The following is a 25,272-nucleotide window of genomic DNA, read 5'->3' on the forward strand; positions in this document are numbered from 1 at the left end:
ATTAACAAATCCAGTCTAGCAGTTATGTCCTTTAAGACTCAACCAGATCACATTCCAAACCCTCTACCACAACCATCTAGAAGGACAAAGGCTGCAGGTATATGGGAACATCACCATTTGTAAGCTTCCCTCCAAGCCACTCACTAGCCTAACCATCCTGGTAACATACTACCATCCCTGCAGTGCCACGGGGCCAAAATCCTGAAACTCGCTCCCTAACGGCATTGTGGACCTACCTACACCAAATGTACTGCAGCGGCTCAAGGCGGCAGCTCATCACAACTTTCACAAGGGCACCTAGGGACATGCAATAAATACTGGCCCAACCAACGACACTCATCCCAAGGGTCAATAACAAAAAAAAAAGGCCAACAGTTGTAATGCCGAGCCACTCTGTACTCTGGCCACCCTCACTGCTCAACATGGCGGAATAATGATTCATCAGCTATGGCTAAGATGCAAAGGGAGATAGATGGGAATCAGCAGGAGGTTTCTCTGCCCATGTTTGATGTGGAATAATGACACTTCATGGAGTCCGGAGTCAACATTGAGGTCTCAGAGGTCAACTCCCTCCTGATTAAATGCCACCATCTTGACTGGGTTTGATCTGCTGATGGGACAGGACATTCCTAGGAATAATAATGGTGGTGTCTGCGACAATATTTGCAAGATATGATCCCTTATCCCAATTTTGCCTTCTATTTCTTACCCAATCTTCTATCTATGCTAGTATGCTTCTCCCAACACTTTGGGCTCTTAATTCTTTTAAGGATGTTTTGTTTGGTACCTTTTGAACACCTTTTGGAAATCTAAATATATGATACCTACTGATTTCCATTTATCTATCCTGTTCATTACCTCAAAAGTTCTAATAAATTAATCAGGCATGATTTCTCCTTCATGAAGCCATGCTGACTCTGCTTGATTATAAAATGCATTTCTAAACGCTCTGCTAAATATATATTTTATAGCAGATTACTACCAACGCATCCCTTATTATTGTAACTTCTTCCTTTAATACCTTAGAATGCAACTCACAAGGTCCAGACAATTTATCTGCCTTTAACCTATTAGTTTCCCTACTCTTTTTCTTCTAATGATAGTTATTTCATTTATTTCGTCTCCGCTTTTTGCCCTTGATTACTTAGTATTTTTTAAATGCTAATAGTATCTTCTGCAAAAAGGACTGTTGCAAAGTTTTTATTAGACTACATTGCCATTTCCAGGTTCTCCATTATTTCCTGAGCCTCATTTTCAATGGGGCCTATGTTCACTTTGGCCTGTTTGTTCCTTTTTATACAGTTAAAGCAACTCCTACACTCCACTTTGATATTACTAGTAGTTTATTTTCTCCCTCTTTTTGGTGATCTTTTGTTAACTTTTCCAATCCTCTGTATCACCGCTAATTTCATTTGAATTGTATTTTTTTTTCTTCCAACTTGATGCTATCAACTTCCTTGTTTAAGCATGGTTGGTTTATCCCCTTCCTGGAATCCTTCTTCCTGACTAGGATAGAGATTTGATGTGAGTCATAAGCGATTTTCTTAAAACAGCTGCTACTTTTCATTAACCATCTTTTCTACTAAATCCATTTCCCAGCTAATTCTGCCTCATTTCTTTGTACTCTTCTTTAAGTTTAACAGTTTTTCCCAAGCAAAATGTCTCACTCTCAAACAGTATACTAAATTCTACCACATTATGGTCACTGTTAGCGAGGGAATCTTTTACTCTAAGATTCTAATATTTTTATTCTAATACTTACTTATTAGACATCACAAGGTCCAATATAACCTGACCCCGACATAAAAAGAGAAATTGCTGGAGAAACGCAATGTCTGGCAGAGAAAACAGAGTTAATACTTTTGAGTCCAGTGACCCATCTTCAGAACTGGATTTGAAACATTAACACTTTTCTCTCCACAGACACTGCCAGACTTGCTGAGTTTATCTATCTCTAGCTGCTTTATAATTTGATCCCTAACTGGATCTGCAATATATTGTTCAAGGAAACTGTCCCAAAATACACTGAAATCTTTCTCTTGACTACCTTGCCAATTTGATTTTCCCAATCTAATGAAGATTAGCATCACCAATAACTAATATACTACCTTTTTAATAACATTACAAATCATTATTTATCACTAAATCCTGATGCAGTATATCATACAGTATACCTAATATTAGAGGATCTATACACAAATCCCATCAGTATCTTCGTCCCCTTATTATTTCTTATCTCCATCTATCTGAATTCTGCATCTTCTGATGCAGAATCATTTCTTGCCAACACACATATTACACCTAGTACAAAAAAACTACCCATCATCCCTTCCTTCCTTCTTGATCTTTCAAAAAGTCACATACTCCTGAATATTTAGTTCTCAGCTTTGATAGCCTTGTAACTATGTCATGGAAATGGCGGGAAGATCATACCCATTAACTTCTACTTGTGCCATTAATTTGTTTTTGTTTCAAATACTATGTTCATTTAAGTACTGAGCCTTTAATTTTGCCGTATCATACTGTTCCCCTTTGATCCAGTTTGCTGCTATTTTTATATGTTGTACATTCAGGGTATCATGATCTAAAAGAGTTGGCCTGCAATGCCAACATATCCTTTTGCTTTGAAATATCTACATTTCCTCTTTCCCTCCACACCCTCTCACCTTAACCTAGTTTAAAGCCTTCTAACAAAAAGTCATGAAAATAAACATTTCAAACTGGGCAAAATAACTTACCCCAAGTTCATCATCATCATCAAACAGATTGTCAAGATCTTTATACGAGACAACCAGATCAACCTCATTCATGAGGCTTGTGGATGCAGTCCGACTGTGTGTGGGCGATCTTTGTCCATCTGCAATTTAAAAAGAGAGAATCTATTAAAACATAAATGTTTAATATTTTAGATTGCTTTAAACTTTGCTGGTTGTGGTAAGTGCCAAATACAGTAAATTACCAAAAAATGTCTTGCATTTGTGAAAAATGAACTAATTGACATAAAACTTCTAAATCACTTCACTGGATGTAAAATACCTTGAGAATCCTGGGAATGTTAGGAAACATTGTTCTAGATCCTTCAAAAACTGTTTTTAGGATGTGATTATCTACTCTACCGTTATAAATTTCAGGACTTGTATTAAAACACCTCTAGTAAAGACAAACCCAAATATTTTTGTTCATTGAAACATGTTTTGAAAGTACTGTTAAAAGTAGGAAGCTCCTCTATTTTGACATTTACTAATTCTTCAAATCTACCTTTATGTTTGTATTTTCTACAGTCTACTCCATTGTTTCAACATCTTTCCTAGAACCCCAAAATGACAATGTTGCTTTGTTAAGGGAGAGGTGATGGCCTAGTGGTATAATCATTGGAATACTAATCTAGAGACTCAGGTAATGGCATGCTAATGTCCTTCAGGAAACTGCCATCCCTTACTTGGTCTAGCCTAAGTGTGACACCAGACCATAGCAAAGTGGTTGGCTCTTAACTGACCTCCTGGTAATTAGGATGGACAATAAATACTGGCTTAGCCAGCAATGCAAACATCATATGAATGAATAATAAAAGAAAATAATGACTCAAGGTCTGAAACTATCAATGTCACCTCCTTCAAACAGTATCCAGCATATACATTTTACAAAGATGAAGGTAATTATACAGTCAAACTAAAATAAAATCAGGATAACAGCATCTTCTTTTCCAAATGGGAATGAGGTCACATTTCAAATCAAATTAAATGCACTTTTATATTGACATTTATTAAATTTAGATGTGGAAAATCATCATCTCTCCAACCCGATTCACATGATTATATTGTTAAATTATCTCCAAAATGCAGAATCATGGGGAGGGAATAGGGATCAAATTTTAACTGAACATCTGTTGAGAGATCAATGAGCAATAAATAAATGAAGTGTAAAATCAGCATTCCATCTGCTACCTGGGGAGTCCCAACTATTGCAATAGCTCTTTACCCCCAAAACTCAGTTTCTCATGAATACAAGATGGCGACTATTTTGAAAAAGAAAATTCCTTCAGTCAGAAGCAGACATCACAGGCGGCACGGTGGCTCACTCAGTGGTTAGCATTGCTGCCTCACAGCACCAGGATCCCAGGTTAGATTCCAGCCTCGGGTGACCGTCTGTGTGGAGTTTGCACATTCTCCCAGTGTCTGCGTGGGTTTCCTCCGGGTGCTCTGGTTTCCTCCCACAGTCCAAAGATGTGCAGATCAGGTGAATTGGCCATGCTAAATTGCCTATAGTGTTAGGTGCATTAGTTAGAGGGAAAGGGGTCTGGGTGGGTTACTCTTCGGCCCAGCCAGTCCACACCGACTGAAGGGCCTGTTCCCACACTGCAGGGAATCTAATCTAATCATTCACTTAAACAGCTGTTCAAATTAAAATAGAAGAACAACGTTACCATTACCATATCAAAATAAGGGGAGGGCAGATTGCAAAGATGAGGGTATAAAACGGACAATATGTAAACAAATTCCCCCTCGGCATTTTTAAATATGACAAGCCTACCCGCAACCAAACATACACAAAAAAAATTCTGATCAAGTGTTGATGAGTATGTCAGGTACCCATTCATCAGTAATTTTCTTAATTCCTAGTTCTGGAAAGACAAAACCAATATGCATACATGGTTCAAACTTCTGTGGGCGGCACGGTGGCACAGTGGTATAGTGGCGAGCACTGCTGCCTCACAGCGCCAGAGACCCGGACTCAATTCCCGCCTCAGGCGACTGACTGTGTGGAGTTTGCACATTCTGCCCGAGTCTGCGTGGGTTTCCTCCGGGTGCTCCGGTTTCCTTCCACAGTCCAAAGATGTGCAGGTCAGGTGAATTGGCCATGCTAAATTGCCCGTAGTGTTAGGTGAAGGGGTAAATGTAGGGGTATGGGTGGGTGCATATCGGTGGGTCAGTGTGGACTTGTTGGGCCGAAGGGCCTGCTTCCACACTAAGTAATCTAATCTAATCAAACACTCAACATGCTGCTGCATAATACAGAGGCAGCATTTATGAAGAAGATTGATCATTGAAGGGAAAAAGGAATTGTTTCAGACATTTTTTTTAAAAATATATAATGGGTGGCCTGCAGCATTTTTCATATTTTTGTAATATGTTAAAACAACTTCAAACAAAACACACAATACATAATACCCTTCCATATCTTTTTTTTTGGTCATCGAGATAATGATTTATTGGGCAGAGGAGAAGGCACCTATCAACTATGCTCCATTCCAGAAATCCAGGTGATAAAGAATAGAAATGGAGATAATTCACACATAATTTTCTTAGAGAAATACAATGACAAACATGCACCACTTAACCTAACCATCAGTTTGTCTGTTTTCATTTATTCAAGAATACAAAAAAAACACCAATTAATACCCATGACCAGTATACAATTAAGTATAATTAATAAATACAAATTATACCTAGTTTTGTTCCAGAATTAAATATCGACATGGCATCCTCTCCTTCCGCTGGCAACATTGAATGGGATACACCAATACTGTCATTGTCCCCCTGTAATACAGAAACCGAAATTTACATACATGCCAATGCCTACCTAATGATATTAGACTTACAGATAAGTTTGATAGGTGAAGTGCAGAAATAGGAGGCTTTTAACTAAAATTAAAATGAAAGCAAACAAATTTGATAGGTGAAGTGCAGAAATAGGAGACTTTTCTTAACTAAAATTACTTACACACATTTTATACATCCTGCAGTTCCCTTGAGAACACGACAGGTTGAGGCTGAAGGTCAAATTTCAAAAGAAACAGTGAGTGAAATGGAAGAATTAAGAGACTGATGAAGTGAGGCCAGAGAAAAAGCAAGTAATACTATGTCTCCACATTTTGAAAACAGCAACAACAACCAGTCTCCTCTTCTTGTATATCATGCCACAGCCTGCAAAAGCCCTGTCAGCACAAGTGAACTTTACAAACGGTGTTTTATTTAATTCAACCAAAATAATTTTCATTAACAAAATCTAAACTTCATAACTAATATTACTATAGACTAACAAACTATACATTTCACAAACAGTGTTTTCAATTTCATTTTTTCTTTAATGTTCTAAAATCTTTTGCTAGTTTTGCCAATACCATCAACTTATGTCAGAAGTACAAGCAGCTACTGGGCAGCACAACATGATATGGAATTATGGTCAATATATGTGTTTCCAATTCGAAATGAAATTATACATGCACTGGTTTTTTGAAAACTGCTGCCAACCTAAAAGTTGCTATTCCTTCCAACATATCATCCCTGGCCTTCCTGAATCATATGGACTCTGTTCCCACAATGAATGCAACTTAAAATGTTCACCCTCATGTTAATTTCATCCCAGAATTCACCGGGGGGGGGGGGGGGAGGAGGAGAGAACAGGACAACACAGGACTGCAGAAGGGTGATTATACTCGAAACATTGACTTCTCCAGGATGTTCTGGGATGTCCTGACCTGCTGCGCTTTTCCAGCAACACATTTTCAGCTCTTTTCTTCTCCAGGATGTTGCCTGGTTTGCTGTGCGCTTCCAGCCACCTGCTTGTCCAGCATCAGCAGTTTGTTTTAAAATCTATTATTATTGCTGAAGTCTACATACATCAAATACTTCAAGAAAATAATCAACTTATTACTTCCTAGGTCACCTGTAGGATTTTTAACAAACTGACCACTAAGTCTTGCCTACAAGACAAATGTTAACACTTTAAAATAGAGTGACCATATGCACTTTGAAACATCCTGAGTCCACAGAATGCCCTAAACAACTCAAGATTTTTGTTAAATGAATTTTAATTCATTGACAATCACCTTCATAAAACCAATGACACTTTTGAGAACAATGAACAAAAACAGCAACTGTTCAGACTCAGGGGCAGACAAGGAATAACCAGTCGGACCTGTCCTATGGAGGTGCAAGCATCAACCACCACTAAGTTCACAGCACAGAACAAGCAATTTTCCCAACTCTTAAGTGGTGAGGTTGTACAATGCAATAATTTAAATTCAAGGAGAAAGAAGAGGTATTAATACAAATCTATGCAATACAAATGCCATACAAATAAGTTAAAAGGCATTTCCTGTAAAGTTTCTGTATTCAAAATGGTCAATATTTACAAAGTAAATATTTCTTTCAAAACAAAATGAAACTCTGATCCAAAAAGTCTCATTGAATAAACAGGAAATATCAGTAAAAGTTACTTGCTACAGAAAGAAGATTGCGTAAGAAATAAAATCACTTCAGTTGCTTCACAATTTACAAGTAACAGAGAATGTTTTTATGATAATGACAATGCAGAAAGGATTCAAAACTTCAACATATTATAAGTAAAAGCTAAAATAGAGTGATTCACTCTCAGGAAATTTAAAAGTGTTGCCATCAAGTCCTGTTAGCATTGAGGGGGAAAACAAAATCCAGTATTTAAAAAACAATCGGCTTTAATTTTGTAGCAAGATACTCAATGTGCAATTCATCACTCCAGATGGTTTCTTTTACCGACTGACAAAACCATAACCAACATTTCACTACTATGTTCCTATGCACAGAAAACATTTGGAACTATTGAAAGGACAAAAGTTAGGTGTTATAAGTTTATGGTAGTTCAAGCATTTTGCTGTTACACATGCTCATACTTACCGAATCCTAATGGCCACACTCAAAATCAGTGCAACTAAACACTCCCTGAAATAATGCATTGAAAAACATCGCAATGAAAGTTCACCTTTTGTGAATGTTTCTTTCCAGGATCTCTCTCGTTGCCTTGCTTGTCCTTCTTATCAGGCAGGCTGAATTCTTCATCGCCATCATCAAATGCATATGGATCAATTTCTGACTTGGAGTCTGCCTCTGTACGAATGCTCTTGTAGTACTGGTTTCGACTCAGGATGTATCCCTGTACCCGCTCTTCAGAGATCTTCAATGGCTTATTTGAGTGTACCACCAAACTTAAAAGGAAGAAGATTATTCAACTCAATAAGTAATACTTAAGGACTGAAAGTTGCTTTGCCTTATTTAAACACAAAAAGGTAATGAAATTCGAGTCCAACTTTGTTCCAACTAACCTTGTTATCCTGAATATATTACTGTGAACTAATGAGGTTTGTAACAGTTCCTCATAAATCTAATTGCAAATGCTGCAAAATTACATTCATTTGTTTTATCTAAAAGCAAGTGAGAATAAATATTTTGTTCATACTATCACTTTAAAACTAACCGAAAATGAACAAAATGAAAAATATCAAGTTCTGTTCTTTGCAATAGCATGGTTAAAATCAACTTATTTTAGAAAATGAATTGCCTGCAGTGCCAAAAACCAGCTGAAATTTAAGACAACTGCGTTATCTCCACAAGAACATTTTGAAAGGTATGTGAGCTTGAATTTATTTACTCAGAGCATGCAGTAAAGTGACTATGCATTGATGAAAAACAATTACAGAATTGCAGAAGCTCCTGTGTCAGATGTTTGTTGCAATGGAAAATTCCCATTAAATGAACAACTCTAACAGTACTGAACTGCACAAGTAGAGTGCAACAGAGCAGCAACAATGCCCCTTTAAAGTAAATGGAAACCATACCCATATAGAGCAGACAGATCGCATTGCTGCTTTAACTCTTGACGACACACGAGTGTAGAAAGTAACAGCTGGTACTGCCACTGAACATTTAGCAAACACAGCAGAATTTTGATAAATGCACAAATACGTCTGCTAAAACAGACTGGCTGGATCAGGGTTTCTACATTAACAAGGGTAAACTACAGTATCAAGAAAGAATAAAGCTGTTATCTAATACCAGGCATGTAGATGTTTATCATTAGTTTTTCTTCCCTACTGCACGAAGATGGGCGAGATCAAAAAACTTGACATATCAAGTGATACGTCACACTGAACTAGCCTGGTGAATATTGCACAATTTTTAAATTTTCCAGGATGAGTCTAACAGTGAAAAGACTGCAAGGATTGACTTCTTCTACTTACCCTGAAGAGGTTCTTATCCCTGAACTGCTGCAGCGTTTGAATTTATGGTATTCCCAAGTGGGGAGGGAATTCAAAATTATTGACCAAATGATAATGAAGGATCAGCAATGTGCCCATATCAGACTGCCATGCAGTTACGCAGAAGCATGAAGGTTATGATGTGCCCATAATACTGCTGTCTTTCTCAGCAATGAGTGTCACAAGAAAACAGCAACTAGAATAAACATTGTGCTGCCAAAGTGTGCCACTGTGAAGGAGAAATGAATATAGCCAAATAGGAGGTTATATTAATGCCACATATATTTGACTGACAGCTCCAATAGGTAAGTGATGAGCATTCATCACATTCCTGGTGCGAGTCTTGTAGATAGTGAAGAGGCTTTGAGGTAACAGGTGAACCATTAGTTGTAAAGTACCTCTTCTGCTTTGCAGGCATGACATTGACGTTCCAGGCCTGGTTGAGCTTCTGGATCATGAGAACCTTGATGAGGTTGTTGTTTATGTCTTTAAAGGATACAAGAAATGGTTAGGCTCTCTTTTGTTCAACAATCATTACCAAATACGTATAAGGTGCATGTTGCCTGCCATTTATCAGTCCAAGCTTTAGTATAATCCAGATTCTGCTGTATCCTGGCTTTAGCTGCTTCATAATTGGAGATAGTGTGAAAGTGAAGACTGGGGTTATCACCAAATAACTCCACTTCCAGTTTTAAGGTGAAAGAAAGGCCACTGATCCCCACAACATGTCTGCAGAGGTGCATATGTTGTTGGAGATTTAACCTCCTACTTCAAAGCCCTGCCAAGGTTAGTCAGGCAATTTCATGATATAAAGCAAAGACAAATTATAAAAGCATAAGCGTGTAGCTTTCCCAATTTAGAATCAGATACAACTAGACGCAATTACAGATTGGAAATCCTTCATCGAAAAACCTTGGAACCAACTGTTATCAGATGAAGGATATTTTTGGTTTTTGGATACTTTATCCTTTAAGATCGCTTATTAATCATCTCATAAACAAAAGTAAAATATTCACTTATTAGCTCATCGTACCCTAAACTGTTTGGGCATGGGTTTACATTATCAAAAACCTTGTGGCGTCTGTAAACCTTTTTCACATTATGTCTGCACTTACAATTCTCTATCGGCATTTGTTACTGCCTCAGAGGAAAACACTTTGCTTGGCCGGAATGCACACAATGGAGTCGAAAGCATATGGAGATTGAAACTTTGGGGGGAAAAAAATGCTTCAAGCAAAGCAACCTCCTCCCACCCCGCCTCCACCTCCGCCCCAAGGACCCAAACTCTTTGTCTACAATTCCATTCAGATACACTTTCCAAAAGACTTTTAGGTCTTTTCAGTTTGGGGACATGCAGATAAAGGGTTTGCACGTTATGATCACCCAATGTGGCAGGAATTATAACAGTGTATGAAGACGGTCTCCAGTCAGATCTCCCTCTGAGCAAACCAGAGGATGGAAACACAGGAGAAGGAGTAATGAAACAATGTCAAGAGACTTGACATTTCCTGACATGGTGGAAGATGAAAAGGACGTCAAAATTTAAACAGCTAGCTAATCACTACAGCTCATCACTGTGTTCTCCAACAATAAATTCAGAATTACCTTAAGATAGTGGTTATTCAGGCAAAGTTTGGCAGAGAGAAATTTAAAGCAAAAATTGAAGATAATTACTTCCCCAAAAGCTAACTGCCTTTGCAATTGTTCCCTGCATGCAACTCACACATTAGTGGGTCGCCTGAAGCTATCACACAGGCAACTCCATGCAAAACACATTTAAAGGGGTTATGCACTGAAATAAATCATCCACAAACTTCAAAAATAAAACTGGTGAGGATACACTGGTAGCTAGCATTTTCTAAATAACAGCTATTTAAAATCATTTTAGAAAAGAGCAATTTTTAACTTAAGGGTTTACTTAAAAGCCAAAGCATTTCTGGAAGAATTATGGCCTGAAATTTAGTTTCCAGAAGATACAGTAATGCCAATTAGTTGTGTTTGTTTATCCTTCCAGTGGTTAGCCAACATGGGTGTGACAGCGCACAGGCTCCAGTCTGCCAGGAGCCTGTGGCCTCTTCACTCACAGGTATCAATGGATAGTTCTAAAGGCAAACAAACGTTGTCACATCTCAATAATTAAAGGGTTTTGTCAACTTAGTAAATTTAAGGAGTGCCCTATAATTCAACTGAAATCTAGAAAATGCTTAAAACAGGAGAAGGTATTTTTGGCAATCGATAAAAAGAATTAGATTGGTTCAGCAAAGCGATACAATGCACTTGGTTGTGCCAGCTATTTAGGCCATTGAACAAACACTGTTCCTCTATATCAGAGGTCCCTGACATTAACCACCTCAAAAGGAATGACTACGTAATAGGATCACATATACCAGAGGCAGAAAAAAATAGACACAGGGAAGAAAATCAATCGAGTTAAAGAATTTCTTCCACTCCGCTTAATTGGGTTTAGCGACCACTGCGATGTGGTTTAAGGGCACAGTCAACAACAAGGTGCATTTGACACTGAACTGAACAGAATAATAGAAGGGGGCAATATGGGATTCCAATAGATCTTCACAACTTTAACTCAAACATAGGCTCTCATAGAAATTAATTTAAAAGTTGATTACATGATGTAGAACTGTAGAATTCCTAGCATATTATGACCCAGACCCAGCACACCCACTCTCTCTCTGTAGCCACACATTTACCATTGCTAATCCATATAGCCTATACATCCCTAAGATACTACAGACAATTTAACACAGCCAATCACCTAACCTGCACAACTTTGGACTGTGCAAGGAAACTGAACACCCGGTGGAAAACCATGCAGACACAGGCAGAACATGCAAACTCGACAGTCACTCGAAACTGGAACGATCCTGCCACCCAGAGTACAAGTGAAATAATAATAAATGGAGCAAAGTTAAATGAAGACACATTGTACTAGCATTTGGGGCGTTTAACTGTTTATATAGGGCTAGAGGAAGAAAAGGAGCATGCTTGGATTTTTAATAAAAACTTCATTTATGGAACAAACTTGCAGTTTGCAGGTCTTTGTTCGATAAATATTTATTCAGAACAGATAGCAACCTTAATGGACACAGCAATTCACCATAATCCTAGACACTCCCAAATTATTTAGAATCCCTACATAGTGTGGAAACAAGCTCTTTGGCCCATCAACCCTTCTAAGAGCAACCCACCTAGACCCACTCCCCTACCCTATAATCCTATATTTACCCCTGACTAATACACCTATCCTACACATCTCTGAACACTATGGGCAATTTAGCTTGGCCAATTCACCTAACGTGCACATTTTTGGATTGTGGGAGGAAATCAGAGCACCCAGAGGAAACCCACTTAGACACGAGGAGAATGTGCAAACTCCACACAGTCAACTGAGGTTGGAATTGAACCCACATCCCTGGCGCTGTGAGGCAGCAGTGGCACCCACGATGGGGGTGGTTAGTACTGCTGCCTCACAGAGCCAGGGACCCATGTTCAATTCTAGCATCGGGCTGTAGGGAATCTAATCTAACCTAATTATTCAATTATAACCAACAATGCAATTTGGTCCCTTCGTCAAGTAGGGAGCCATTTATAACTTACCCCTCTGCCTCTGGGAGTCACTAAGCCTGCCTGTGAGACTTACCTGGACTAAAGCAAAAGTAATAAGCAGTCATGTTTATTTCTAAAGGGACAGAAAGGTGCATGAAACTCATTTTGAATCGCACTTCACTGGGAATACTGTTGTGTACAGTTCTGATCACTATAGCATAAAAGGTTGGAAAGGATGCTAAAAGTAATGCACATAAATTATTCCAGCACTACTAAATTATACCCAACAAGGGTGAACAGCCTTGGGCTCTTTACTCTAGAAAAGAGAAATATGAGGGGTATTCCAACTGAATGAGGCCAACTTGTATTCAAAAAATTGAAAGACCTAAGGATGCTGGAAATCAGAAACAAAAACAGAAATTACTGTAAAAACTCAGCAGGCACCTTATCTGGAGAGAAATCAGAGTTAACATTTCAGGGCCAGTGACCCTTACTCACAATTTGTAGTCATGTTATGCCCTGAACATACCAAAAGTATTTCACAGGAGCCTTAATAAAACAACTTGCAGAGTGAGCCATCTCATGAGATATTGTGCCTAGATGGAAGCAGATTTTAGAGAATGTCTCAAAAGAGGAAAAAGACAGTAGCATGCCATTAATGTACTTGCACTAATAACGCACAGTCATGGACTAATGATGTGGAGACACGTGATGGGTCACAATTTCAGCATGTGAGAGTTCCCAGCTGCCAGACTGGTCCAAAGCAAACATCTGCAACAAGTGTTTGGAGTTCCAGCAATTTCAACTGAAATGTTTTGCCGGAGACCAAACTACAGACACTGACACATCTGGAGGCAGAAAGGTTACATGAATTGTTTACACCTGATGACAGGTGGCAATTCTTAGGGTTGGATTGTCACAGCAAAGAATCCCTACAGTATGGAAGCAGGCCATTTGGCCCATAAAGTCCACAAACCCTCCAAAGAGCATCTCACCAATACCCATCCCCTCGCCTATAACCCTGTATTTCTCACAGCTAATGCACCTTGCCAACTCATCCCTGGAGACTATGGCCAATCCACCTAACCTGCGCATCTCTGGGCAGTGGGCGGAAACTCACTGCAAACTCCACACAGTTGCCCGAAGATAGATCAAACACAGGTCTATGTTAGCACTATGAGGCAGTAGTTCTAACCACTGAGCCACCATGCCACCCTGTATGCTTGAGTGTTAAACAGGCAGCATGCTTTACAAGAACGGGTATTTACGCAATGTGACAGGATTGAATCAGTGATCACAAAATGAAGATTCCGCTATGTCGCAGTGACAAAAATATGATAACAGAGTGTTTTGAGAAGATTTGTTGCTCAGGTTGAGGTTCTGGATGTAGGTTTGCTCGCTGAGCTGGAAGGTTCATTTTCAGATGTTTCATCACCATACTAGGTAACATCTTCAGTGAGCCTCCAGATGAAGCACTGTTAATGATTCCTGCTTTCTACTTATATGTTTGGGTTTCTTTGGGTTGGTGATGTCATTTCCTGTTCTTTTTCTCAGGGAGTAGTAAATCGGGTCCAGGTCAACATGTTTGTTGATAGAGTTCCAATTGGAATGTCATGTTTCTAGGAATTCTCATGCGTGTCTCTGTTTGGCTTGTCCTAAGATGCATGTAAGGACTCTAATGAGAGAGGGTAATGTTGTTTTGTGACTAGTTGATGTTCATGTATCCTGGTGGCTAGTTTTCTGCCTGTTTGTCCAATGTAGTGTTTATTACAGTTTTTGCACGGTATTTTGTAAATGACATTAGTTTTGTTTGCTGTCTGCGTAGGGTCTTTCAAGTTCATTCGTTGCTGTTTTAATGTGTTAGGTTTGTGGGCTACCATGATGCCAAGGGATCTGAGTAGTCTGGCAGTCATTTCCAAGATGTCTTTGATGTAAGGGACAGTGACTAAGGTTTCTGAACGTGTTTTGTCTGCTTGTTTGGGCTTGTTGCTGAGAAATTGGCAGACTGTGTTCACTGGGTACCTGTTCTTTTTGAACACACTGTATAGGTGATTTTCTTCTGCTCTGCATAGCTCCACTGTACTACAGTGAGTGGTGGCTCGTTGGAGTAATGTTCTGACGCAACTTAGTTTGTGGATGTTGGGGTGATTGCTTCTGTAGTTCAATATTTAGTCCGTATGTGTCGTTCTCCAGTAGATGCTGGTTTGAACCTCCCCATTGGCTTTTCACTCTACTGTGACATCTAGGAATGGCATTTTGTTGTTGTTTTCCTCCTCTTTATTGAATTTTATGCCAATTAGAATATTACTGATGGTATTGAAGGTTTCCTCTAATTTGTTTCATTTAGTGATGACAAAGGTGTCATCCACGTAGTGGACCCAAAGTTTCGGTTGGATGGTTTGCAGAGCTGGTTGTTAGAGTCTCTGCATTACTGTCTCTGCTAAGAAACCGGATATCGGAGATCCCATGTTGTTGAAGGTGAAGTGGGTGGTAAGGCATAGGTCCACTAGCTTGACGATACTGTCCTTGCTCATGAAGTTGGTGGTGCTTGATGTGTGTCTTTGGGTCTTCTAATAGTATAGTCAGTGTTTCCTTGGCCAGGTTGATGTTGATTGATGTGAACAAGGCTGTTACATCAAAGGAGATCATTATTTAATCCTCTTCTATCTTAGTGTCTTTGAGGGTCTTCAGGAATGCTTGGATGGAGTGAATGGAGTGGCACGAGTATTCTACTAAAAGTTCTAAAAAGGCTCCTAGTTTGTGAAGACCGACTTGCAAAAAATGAAACCAGATGAATCCAACACACCATGCTCCTATGGATTACTCAAAATTTACAAACCAGGAGCCCCCCCTCAGACCCATAGTCTCGCGACCTGGAAAAAGAACTTTCAGATTGGCCAAGGAGCTACACCAAAGACTAACACACGTGGTAGAAGACTCTCAGCTCCCCATCCACTCCACCCAAGAATTCCTGAAGACCAAAGACAAAAAGATAGAAGAGGGTGAAATAATGGTCTCCTTTGATGGAACGAAGATTGGCAGAGCTGAGTAAAGAGGACTGTCAGAGGATGCAGCAGAATATAGATAGGCTTGAGACTTGGGCAGAAAAATGCCAGATTGAGCTTAATCCAGATAAATGCAAAGTGATGCATTTTCAAACATCTAAAGCAGGAGGAAAGTATATAGTAAATAGAAGAAACTTAGAGCATCAATACAGAAAAAGATCTAGGCGTACAGGTCCACAATTCCCTGAAACTGGTAACACAGGTGGATACGGTAGTCAAGATGGCAATGTGGCATGCCTGTCTTAAATCAGTCACAGGGGTATAGGGCATTAAAATTGACAAATCATGTTGCAGCCGTACAGAACTTTAGTTAAGACATATTTGGAATACTTTGTATAGTTCAGGTCACCACACAACAAGGAGGATGTGCAGGCTTTGGAGTAAGGACAAACTCTGTTTACCAGGGTGTTGTCCGGTTTGCAGGGTATTTGCTACGAGGAGAGACTAGACACATCTCACTGGTTTTCACTTGAGCAAAGGATATGGGGCAATCTGATAGAAGTTTACAAAATTATGACAGGTGTGAATAGAACAGGTAGAGTATTTTTTCAAGAGTAGAAACCTCAATTGCCATTGGCTTAAGGTAAAAGGGAGTAATAGTTTAAAGGAGGAGATGTCAGGTCCAAGTTTTTTTAAATGAGAGAGAAGCTGGTAAATGGAATGCACTGCTAGAGAAGGTGATGAATACAATAGCAAGAGGCACCTTGAATAGGCAGGGACTTGAAGAATGTGGACTGCATAGGTGCAGAAGGCTTTTAGTTTAGAAAAGCAGTGGTCTTAGTAGTCTGAACAGCCTGTTCCTCTACTACACTGTTCCTTGCATATTGGCTTTAAGGTTTGGTACAGCAAGTATAATTAACCTCTTTCTTGATTAGTTGGTCTCCTAACTTGCAAGGTCAGCTATGCACAGTGAGTCTTTATTATTTCTACTGTTTAGGTCAATATCATGTAATCCATCCAGCTTTATTCTTCAATTTTTTTCCTGTAGCATCTTGATACAACAGAGTGACTTATTAGGCCACTTGGCGGGTATTTAATATTTAATTTCTTGCTGTGGGTTTGGGGTTAAATGTGCAGTACTTTAGGTCGTTCTGTTCGCCGAGCTGGGAATTTGTGTTGCAGACGTTTCGTCCCCTGTCTAGGTGACATCCTCAGTGCTTGGGAGCCTCCTGTGAAGCGCTGTGATCTTTCCTCCAGCATTTGTAGTGGTTTGAATCTGCCGCTTCCGGTTGTCCGTTCCAGCTGTCCGCTGCAGTGGTCGGTATATTGGGTCCAGGTCGATGTGCTTATTGATTGAATCTGTAGATGAGTGCCATGCCTCTAGGAATTCCCTGGCTGTTCTCTGTTTGGCTTGTCCTATAATAGTAGTGTTGTCCCAGTCGAATTCATGTTGCTTGTCATCTGCGTGTGGCGACTAAGGATAGCTGGTCGTGGCGTTTCGTGGCTAGTTGGTGTTCATGGATGCAGATCGTTAGCTGTCTTCCTGTTTGTCCCATGTAGTGTTTTGTGCAGTCCTTGCATGGGATTTTGTACACTACATTGGTTTTGCTCATGCTGGGTATTGGGTCCTTTGTTCTGGTGAGTTATTGTCTGAGAGTGGCTGTTGGTTTGTGTGCTGTTATGAGTCCTAGTGGTAGCAGTAGTCTGGCTGTCACGTTACCATACATCAAGAGCATTTCCGAACTGACAGCCAGACTATTGCAACCACTAGGACTCATAACGTTAAGTGCATTCAGGTAAGTTTCCTCAAGCAATATATTGAGCATCTTATTCGGGAAGGACAAAACTCGACCGATTCTTGGGAAATAGTACAGGACCAGGGACTGAGGTGACAATGAGGGAGCATTTTGAGACGTGACTATAGTCCTATTAATTTTAAAATAGTTATGGAGAAGGACAAAACGTGTCCACAGGCTCAAGATCTAAATTGAGACAAGGCAAATTTTGATGGAATTAGACAGGAGCTCGCAGGGATTGATTGGAGTAGATTGTTTGCAGGCAAAGGGACCTCTGGCAAGTGGGAGGCCTTTAAAAATCAGACAGCTACAGGTCAAGGTCTATATTTTCCTGTGAGGATGAAGAGCAAGGTTGGCAGGAATAGGGAACCCTGGATAACAAGAGATATTGAGGCTGTGACCAGAAAAAAGAAGACTTGGCTTAGGTACAGGCAGCTGGGACCAAGGGAATCCCTGGAGGTATACAGGGAATACAGGAGTTTACTGAAGGAGGAAATCAGCAGGGTGAAAAGGAGGCACGATATAGCCATGGCTGAGAGGATTAGGACAAGTCCAGAGAGATACTTTAAAAGGAAAAAGAATAACTAGAGAGAGAATATGGCCTCTCAAGGTTCAAAGTGGGCATGCATGTGTAGAACTACAGGAGATGGGCGAGGTTCTCAATGATTATTTCTCCTGTGTTCACCATGGAGAAAGACATGAAGAACCTCCAACATGACCTCCCTACTCTTATAATCTATGCCATGACTGACAAAAGCAAATAAAGTCATTGAGTCTTACAGCACGGAGACAGGCCCTTTGGCCCAAACTGTCCATTCCATGCTCACCCATTTCCCTGCACTTGACCCATATCCTTCTAATCCTTTACTATCCATGTATTTATCCAAATGTCTTTTAAATGTTGTTAATGTACCCACCTCAACTATTTCAGCTGGCAACACATTCCACATGTGTACTACCCTCTGGGTAAAAAATGTTGCACCTTAGGTTCCCTTTAATCCTTTCCTCTCTAATCTTAAACTGACACCCCCTCTACTCCTTGATTCCCCAACCCTGTGGAAAAGACACAGTGCATTCACCCTATCAATGTCTCTAGCGAGCTTATACACCTCTATAAGGTCCCACTCAGTCTCCCAAGCTCTAAAGAAAAAGGTTCTATCTTATCCAACCTCTCCCTATAACTCAGACCATTGAGTTAGACAACATCCTTGTAAATTTCTTCTGCACTCTTTCCAGTTTAGTAACATCTTTCCTAGAACAAGGTGACCAAAACTGAGCACAATACTCCAAGTGTGGCCTCATCAACGTCCTGCGTAACTGCTCAACTTCTATGCAGAGAGAAACAGAGTTAACATTTCAAGTCCTGTGACCCTTCTTCATCCTTGTGCTTCTTCTCTGGTGGTGCAAATCTGGAACTCACTGCCTGAGCGGGTAATAAAGGCAGAAACCCTCATAACATTTAACAAGTATTTAGAAGTATTTTTCTTGAAAAGGAAATAAAAGCAATAGGACACATGCTGGAAAATGGGATTCGAACAGCGAGATGCTCATTTTTGACCGGTGCAAACTCAATGGGCCAAAGGGCCTTGCATGGTGGAGACGTCTAATGACTTTACACCTTTTTTTAATTTGGCAATCAAAACTGCACAGCATGTTGTGTGATCTAACCTACATTCAACAGAGGTTTGGCACGACATTCCTATTTTTCCGTCCTATCCATCTCGAAATAAAGCTTAGCAAAGATACAGCTTTAAGTGCTTGATGTATTCACACCCTACCCCACCAAACTTTGCACTCAAAGTAACAAGTGGCACCCTACCTGTCATTCCAAAATGTACTACCTCAATTACCTGTGCTGGACTTCATTTATCAATTTTTATTTCTGATTCTGCAAGTTTATTAATGCCAACCTGTTGTATGCTGCAGTCATCCCAATAATGATTTTTGCAACAATTCCTGCCCGCTCCTCCCTCCAAAATAAAACACAATTTGGTTTCATTGGCAAATTTAGACATTATTCCTGGAAAAGATTAGAGCTAATACAGGCAGAGAGTTATTTACTTTTTGTCATTTAGTTCTAGAACAGGAGTTTCCAAGCAACCATAAATTAGGTCCAGGTGGAGTTTCACAACAGTTAAACTTGAATGAAAACAATTTTTGAGAAAAAGACAGAAGATAATAAGAGACTTCTAAACCACCATTTTTATTTTAATTCCCCCAATTCACTTCAAAGTAAACCGAAAGAAAGGACCTGTCCATTCATCTGTGCATCACAAATTCCTAGTCACAGAAATCACAAGAAGCACAATGACATAGTGCCATATTTCTGTAATGTAGGTATTCTGTACATTTCAATATTTCCCCAGAATCTTCAAATTAACTAATGACAAGGACTCAGCCCCATTATAAAATACATTAACTAGTCTTGTTGAGGATTGAGAAAAATATAAATAACCAATTTAAGACCATCAGTTGGGCTTGCGATGTGGCTCACTTATGTTTGTTAAATGTTAAGTGTATTCACACACAGGACCCTGTCCTTTACAAATCTGAAAAACATGCCCATACATTATGCCTTTTCAGCTAAGCAAAACTCTGGTGGACTCCCTTATCAGAGTCAATTTGCCTTTGGTTTAAATTTAAATGAAAAGGTAAAGTCAACACAGTTCTAGCAGAACACTGGGTTGCATTCTCATTAGAGAAAGACACATAACTGGTTATGGTTTAACCTGAAGGTCACCATTCCTCAAGTGTGGGGACAGGTTGAGAAAGAGTGTCCTTCATAGTAACCACAAACAAAAAGGTTGGCAATTAATTGCTCCTGGTGCATTCTCCAAGGAAATGCATCTACCAGAATTCATTTGCCAACCAATCAGCAACGTCTCACACAATATAAACTGTTTTTCTCAAGATTTGGTATCCTTGCCCTTCTGTGCTAATGAGTGCAAAATGAAAAATTTCAAAAGTACACTTTCCTTTTTTAACCCATCAATACCCAAATTTAAATATTTGGCTTCAATAATTCTTTCAGCATCCTTCAGACAGGAGAACCTATTGTGTAGGTCTTAAACATGGTAATTTCTTGTGGTTTAAGGGATTACATGCCTAAACAAAATCTTTTCAAAATAACCAAAGCACTGTTCATGCTCTTGCTGAATTCGTTTTTGTAAGGAATCACTTACATTTGCGCGGTGTTTTTGACAGTTCAGCTACATAACTCAGTGCCTCACCTTCCCAATAGCTTCACATATTACTCTGAACCATTTTCTCTTCCCCGCTTTGAAGACATTCACAGAAGCAAGCTCCCACGATATACATTTTAATATTGTGCACTCAAAATTGAATGGTATGCTTAAAATGTAGTTCCTAAATTAGATACATTTATCTCCTTCCCATATCTTTAGCTTTTCATCTCTTTTGAAGTAGTTTGCTCATTTGTTGAATGAAATGGAAGACATAAGAGATTCAGGGTAGTTCAGCTTACATATTGCATAAGGAAAAAAAAAAATCACAGCATTAGTGGCTAGGTGCATTGCTTGATGCTATTCCACAATGTTATTTTGTATATTTCGGTTGATTTGGTTTTCATATTACTGTTTAGATATTAATTTATTTGAAAAGTCAGCCATCACCCATTCCCTAATTTCATTTGGTCTGAGGAATCCTGCCAGACCATAATATGATGATAATACTGCTCAACATACTACATTTTTTACTTCCACTAATCTATTTTAGTCTCACCACATTGAATCCTGCTACAGTACCAAATGTGAGCTTTTCAACTGTTTGTACGCCCACAGCAAGACAGAAGGTCAGGCAGTTTTATTTTCACTCCACAAAGTTCCAAACTGCATTTAGTTAAAAGCTAACAGGAGTGGGCTGCTCTATTCAAATAACACTGTGTGCAGTTATTAAATCTCTAATTCTGTTCCATCAGCAATTCAATAGATCCAAAATAATTATTTTCTTGACATACAATTCAGCCATTTCTATAGACACTGAGCAATCAAGGATACTTTCATATGACATTCCTTACTAGTGAAACTGAAGTAATCCAAAAATACTATGGATACATTACAAACAATCATCAATTCATAAACCGAATCAAGAACAGTTTGTCTTTTGGCAATAAGAAATGGTATTTCATGATATAATAATTATGTTGCAAATATTTCACACCACACTTACTCTGAGACAGAAGAAAGTGCATGTTCTTGGTTGCTCACTGCAACATACTCTTCTCTGTATTTATCCAACGGCAGCTGTGGTGGCACAAAATCAGATTCCATGCAAGTGGGTAGTCGATAACATTTCCATGTAACATCAGGCCCATCATCCTCAAATTGCAACACACTGCTACTGTAGCTTGTAGGCTCCATCACTTCTGAAAAACCCAAGGTGAAAGCCTGGGTAGGAAGTGTCTCCATCCTGTCCTCAACAGTTTTGCCTGGAAGTAGTGGATCTGGTGCAGGCATCTGGCAGAATGGCTGACTTTGAGGTGTCAATGCATTTTTAAATGCATCGCCCACATCCTCATCTCTCTCACAAGGATGAGGGCTGAGGGGTGGTGGTGGCGGCGAGTTTGGTAGCTCTGGGATGTGTAACTGTGAGGACTTTGTGGAGCTTACCAGGTCATTAGGCCTTGTATTTGAATACCGTCTTCTGTTGTCCTGTTGCCTAATTCCAAGTCTGTGATTACTTGAATCTGGTTCCATTGCAACATCATCACATACTGAATTACGGTGATGAAAAGGAGTTAGTGGTCGCTTCTGTTGCTTTTCCCCTTTTTCTTGCTTGTCATTCATTTTGTGCTTGAGTGCTGTTGGCTGCTGTGGACCAGGAGTCTGAGACAGTCCTTGGACACCAGTGCCTCTTTTATTCTTATGCCTGCAAAGGTATTGGTAAAATTAGAGCAGTAAAATTCAAAATAAGGATTTTGCTTTTAAAATAAAATACTATGTACACAAGTTCACATCCAAGGCAACTCAAAATATTTGAGGTAACCCAAATGAGGTATTACTATTTGACAAACGAAACTGGAAATACCAGACTATTCAGCTCCTCAAACTTTCTCCTCCATTTAATAAGACCAAGGCTGATCTGTTTGTGTTTCAAATTCCATATTCTCCTCCAATAACCTTTGATTTCCCCTGTTTAACAAGAATCTATCCACTACCCTCGTAAAGATTTTCATTGATGCCACCTCCATCTCCTAAAGCAACGAGTTTCTAATTCTCACAACCGCCTGAAATAAATTCTCATTTCTGTCCTGAAAGGATGACCTCTAATTTTAAAACAATACTTCTTGGATCTAGACTTACCTAAAAAAGGAAACATTCTTTCCACATCCACCTTATCAAGAGCATTCAGGATCTAATAGTGTACATTCAAGCCACCCTTCACAGTTATAAACTCCAATAGGAACAAGTCCAGTCTATCCAACCTATTGTCTCAAAACAATCTAGTCATTCTAGGTATCAATCTAATAAACTTCATCTGTACTGCCTCCAGTGCATTTACATCCTTAAGGACACAAAAACTACACACCGTATTCAAAATATGGTCTCACCCATACGCTGTATAACTGAAGCATAATATCCTTATGTTCAATTCCATTAGCCATCTTAATTATATTCTGCTGGAAAAGCGCAGCAGGTCAGGCAGCATCCAGGGAACAGGAGAATCGACGTTTCGGGCATAAGCCCTTCTTCACGTCGATTCTCCTGTTCCCTGGATGCTGCCTGACCTGCTGCGCTTTTCCAGCAACACATTTCCAGCTCTGATCTCCAGCATCTGCAGACCTCACTTTCTCCTTAATTATATTCTGTACCTATATACTCACCTTTTGTGGCTCATGTACTAGAATGTAAATCCCTAAGCACCTCAGACTGCCACAGTTGTTCACCATTTAAGTAATTCCCTGCTTTTTCATTTTTCCTGCCAAAGTGAACAACTTCACATTTTCCCACATTTACATGTGTCTGTAACTTCCTGTACCTTTCTCCCAACATATTTTTCTACATATATTGAGACCATGCAAATTTAGCTACCATGACTTCACTCAAAGTCACTGACATAACTTATGAAAGCAGAGACCTGAGCATGTGTTATCAAACGCTCTCAGATCAAATGGCATCAGAAACATCAGGCTGCCTAATGTTGATTCAACAAGTTACTCAAACTCAAATGTAGGAAAGCTCACTAGTTACAGGGCTACCTTGTTTTCCTCATTGCTATTCCACCAGCCTGTTGCTGAAAAACTTATCCATGCTTGGTCACCTCCAGCACAGCTATACTATCTTTTCATAACCAATTTCAACGACCTATAAATGAACTCATGCAAAATTCTGCCAATCACATACTATTTCACACCTAGTCCCATTCATTTTGGTCTTCACTGACCAACATTAATACCTAGTTCCTTTAAAAATGGTCGATATGCTGAAATTTCTTATTGTACTGCTTCTCCCAATCTCCAGTTCTACAAATGACATTTTCTATTAATAATTTTAAAAGTTTTGAGCAGCAAATAATGGTGGCCAAATATTACTCACATTTTATAAAAATAATGTACTTAATATATTGCAACACAGTTCAAGAAGCACACAAATCACTTAAGATGCAGGGGAATTATAGAATTTAGATATATGAACTAGTACCAAACATCACCAATTAATCATGCTTCCCGATGCACAGAAATAACAGTATGCTCCTTGAAACCGAAAAGAGTGACTGGAAATTTTAGTGTAGAGAACGCTTTATATTTGCCAAATTTTGATCATCACTATTGTTCAAATTTAAGAAACATCCTCAATACCCTAACGTGCTGAAAGTCTAATCTGAACAGACTATGGGATCAAGGGGACTGTGGCAGCAGGAAGATAAAACTGGTTATAGGATAGAAAGCATACAATATTAACAAACTGTTGTTTTTCAGCAGAGTTGTAGATTATTGTTAGTAGGGTCACCTTTTTTTAATATCAATACATAATCCTGGACTTGGGAATATAACTCAATGGGAAAGGTTGTGAATGAAACAAATTTCAAATGCAACAAACGATGCAGGAAGACAGTCTCAGATTCCGTGGACATAAGGTTGGTAAAATAGAATGACATACAGCAGATAACATTTAACATAGAAATATGAAGTAATTAAATGCCATACGAATCATTAGAAGACTCAGTCGGAGCTATATGGTACAACTTTAATGGAGGTGCACAACCACATCTTTGCAGATAGCAAGATCAGTTTGGAAGGCAGTTGAAAATGCTTGTGAGACACTTAGCTTTACTAATAAAGAATGGCAACACAAAAGCAATGAAGTTATGCTAAACTTTAGTGAAAGTCTGCTTAGCGGTTATGTTCAGTTCTGGATAGCACACTTTGCGAGCAAAGATGATCTTCGAGAAAGTGCACAAGAGTCATAGAGATGTACAGCATGGAAACAGACCCTTCGGCCCAACCCATCCATGCCGACCAGATATGCCAACCCAATCTAGTCCCACCTGCCAGCACCCAGCCCATATCCCTCCAAACCTTCCTATTCATATACCCATCCAAATGCCTCTTAAATGTTGCAATTGTACCAGCCTCCACCACATCCTCTGGCAGCTCATTCCATATACGTAACACCCTCGGTGTGAAAAAGTTGTCCCTTAGGTCTCAACCTATGCCCTCTAGTTCTGGACTCTCCAACTCCAGGGAAAAGACTTTGTCTAGTTATCCTATCCATGCCCCTCATAATTTTGTAAACCTCCATAAGGTCACCTCTCAAACTCCGACGCTCCAGGGAAAACAGCCCCAGCCTATTCAGCCTCTCCCTGTAGCTCAAATCCTCCAACCCTGGCAACATCCTTGTAAATCTTTTCTGAACCCTTTCAAGTTTCACAACAT

General features: G+C 39.4%; 1 protein-coding gene across 3 annotated transcripts in view; it reads right to left on the bottom strand.

The window, feature by feature from the left end:
* med13a (mediator complex subunit 13a) overlaps positions 1–25,272 on the bottom strand; it is a 217,668-nt gene that overhangs the window by 70,207 nt on the left and 122,189 nt on the right. For all 3 annotated transcript variants that reach the window (XM_043718104.1, XM_043718103.1, XM_043718105.1), the window contains exons 10-13: positions 21,567–22,265; positions 7,741–7,963; positions 5,447–5,537; positions 2,739–2,857 (exon numbers count right to left, since the gene is read on the bottom strand). In XM_043718104.1, the coding sequence (XP_043574039.1) occupies positions 2,739–2,857; positions 5,447–5,537; positions 7,741–7,963; positions 21,567–22,265 (1,132 nt within the window). The remainder of the gene's footprint in view (positions 1–2,738; positions 2,858–5,446; positions 5,538–7,740; positions 7,964–21,566; positions 22,266–25,272) is intronic.

Source organism: Chiloscyllium plagiosum, chromosome 28 (assembly GCF_004010195.1).
Source record: "Chiloscyllium plagiosum isolate BGI_BamShark_2017 chromosome 28, ASM401019v2, whole genome shotgun sequence".
NCBI classification, from domain to species: domain Eukaryota; kingdom Metazoa; phylum Chordata; class Chondrichthyes; order Orectolobiformes; family Hemiscylliidae; genus Chiloscyllium; species Chiloscyllium plagiosum.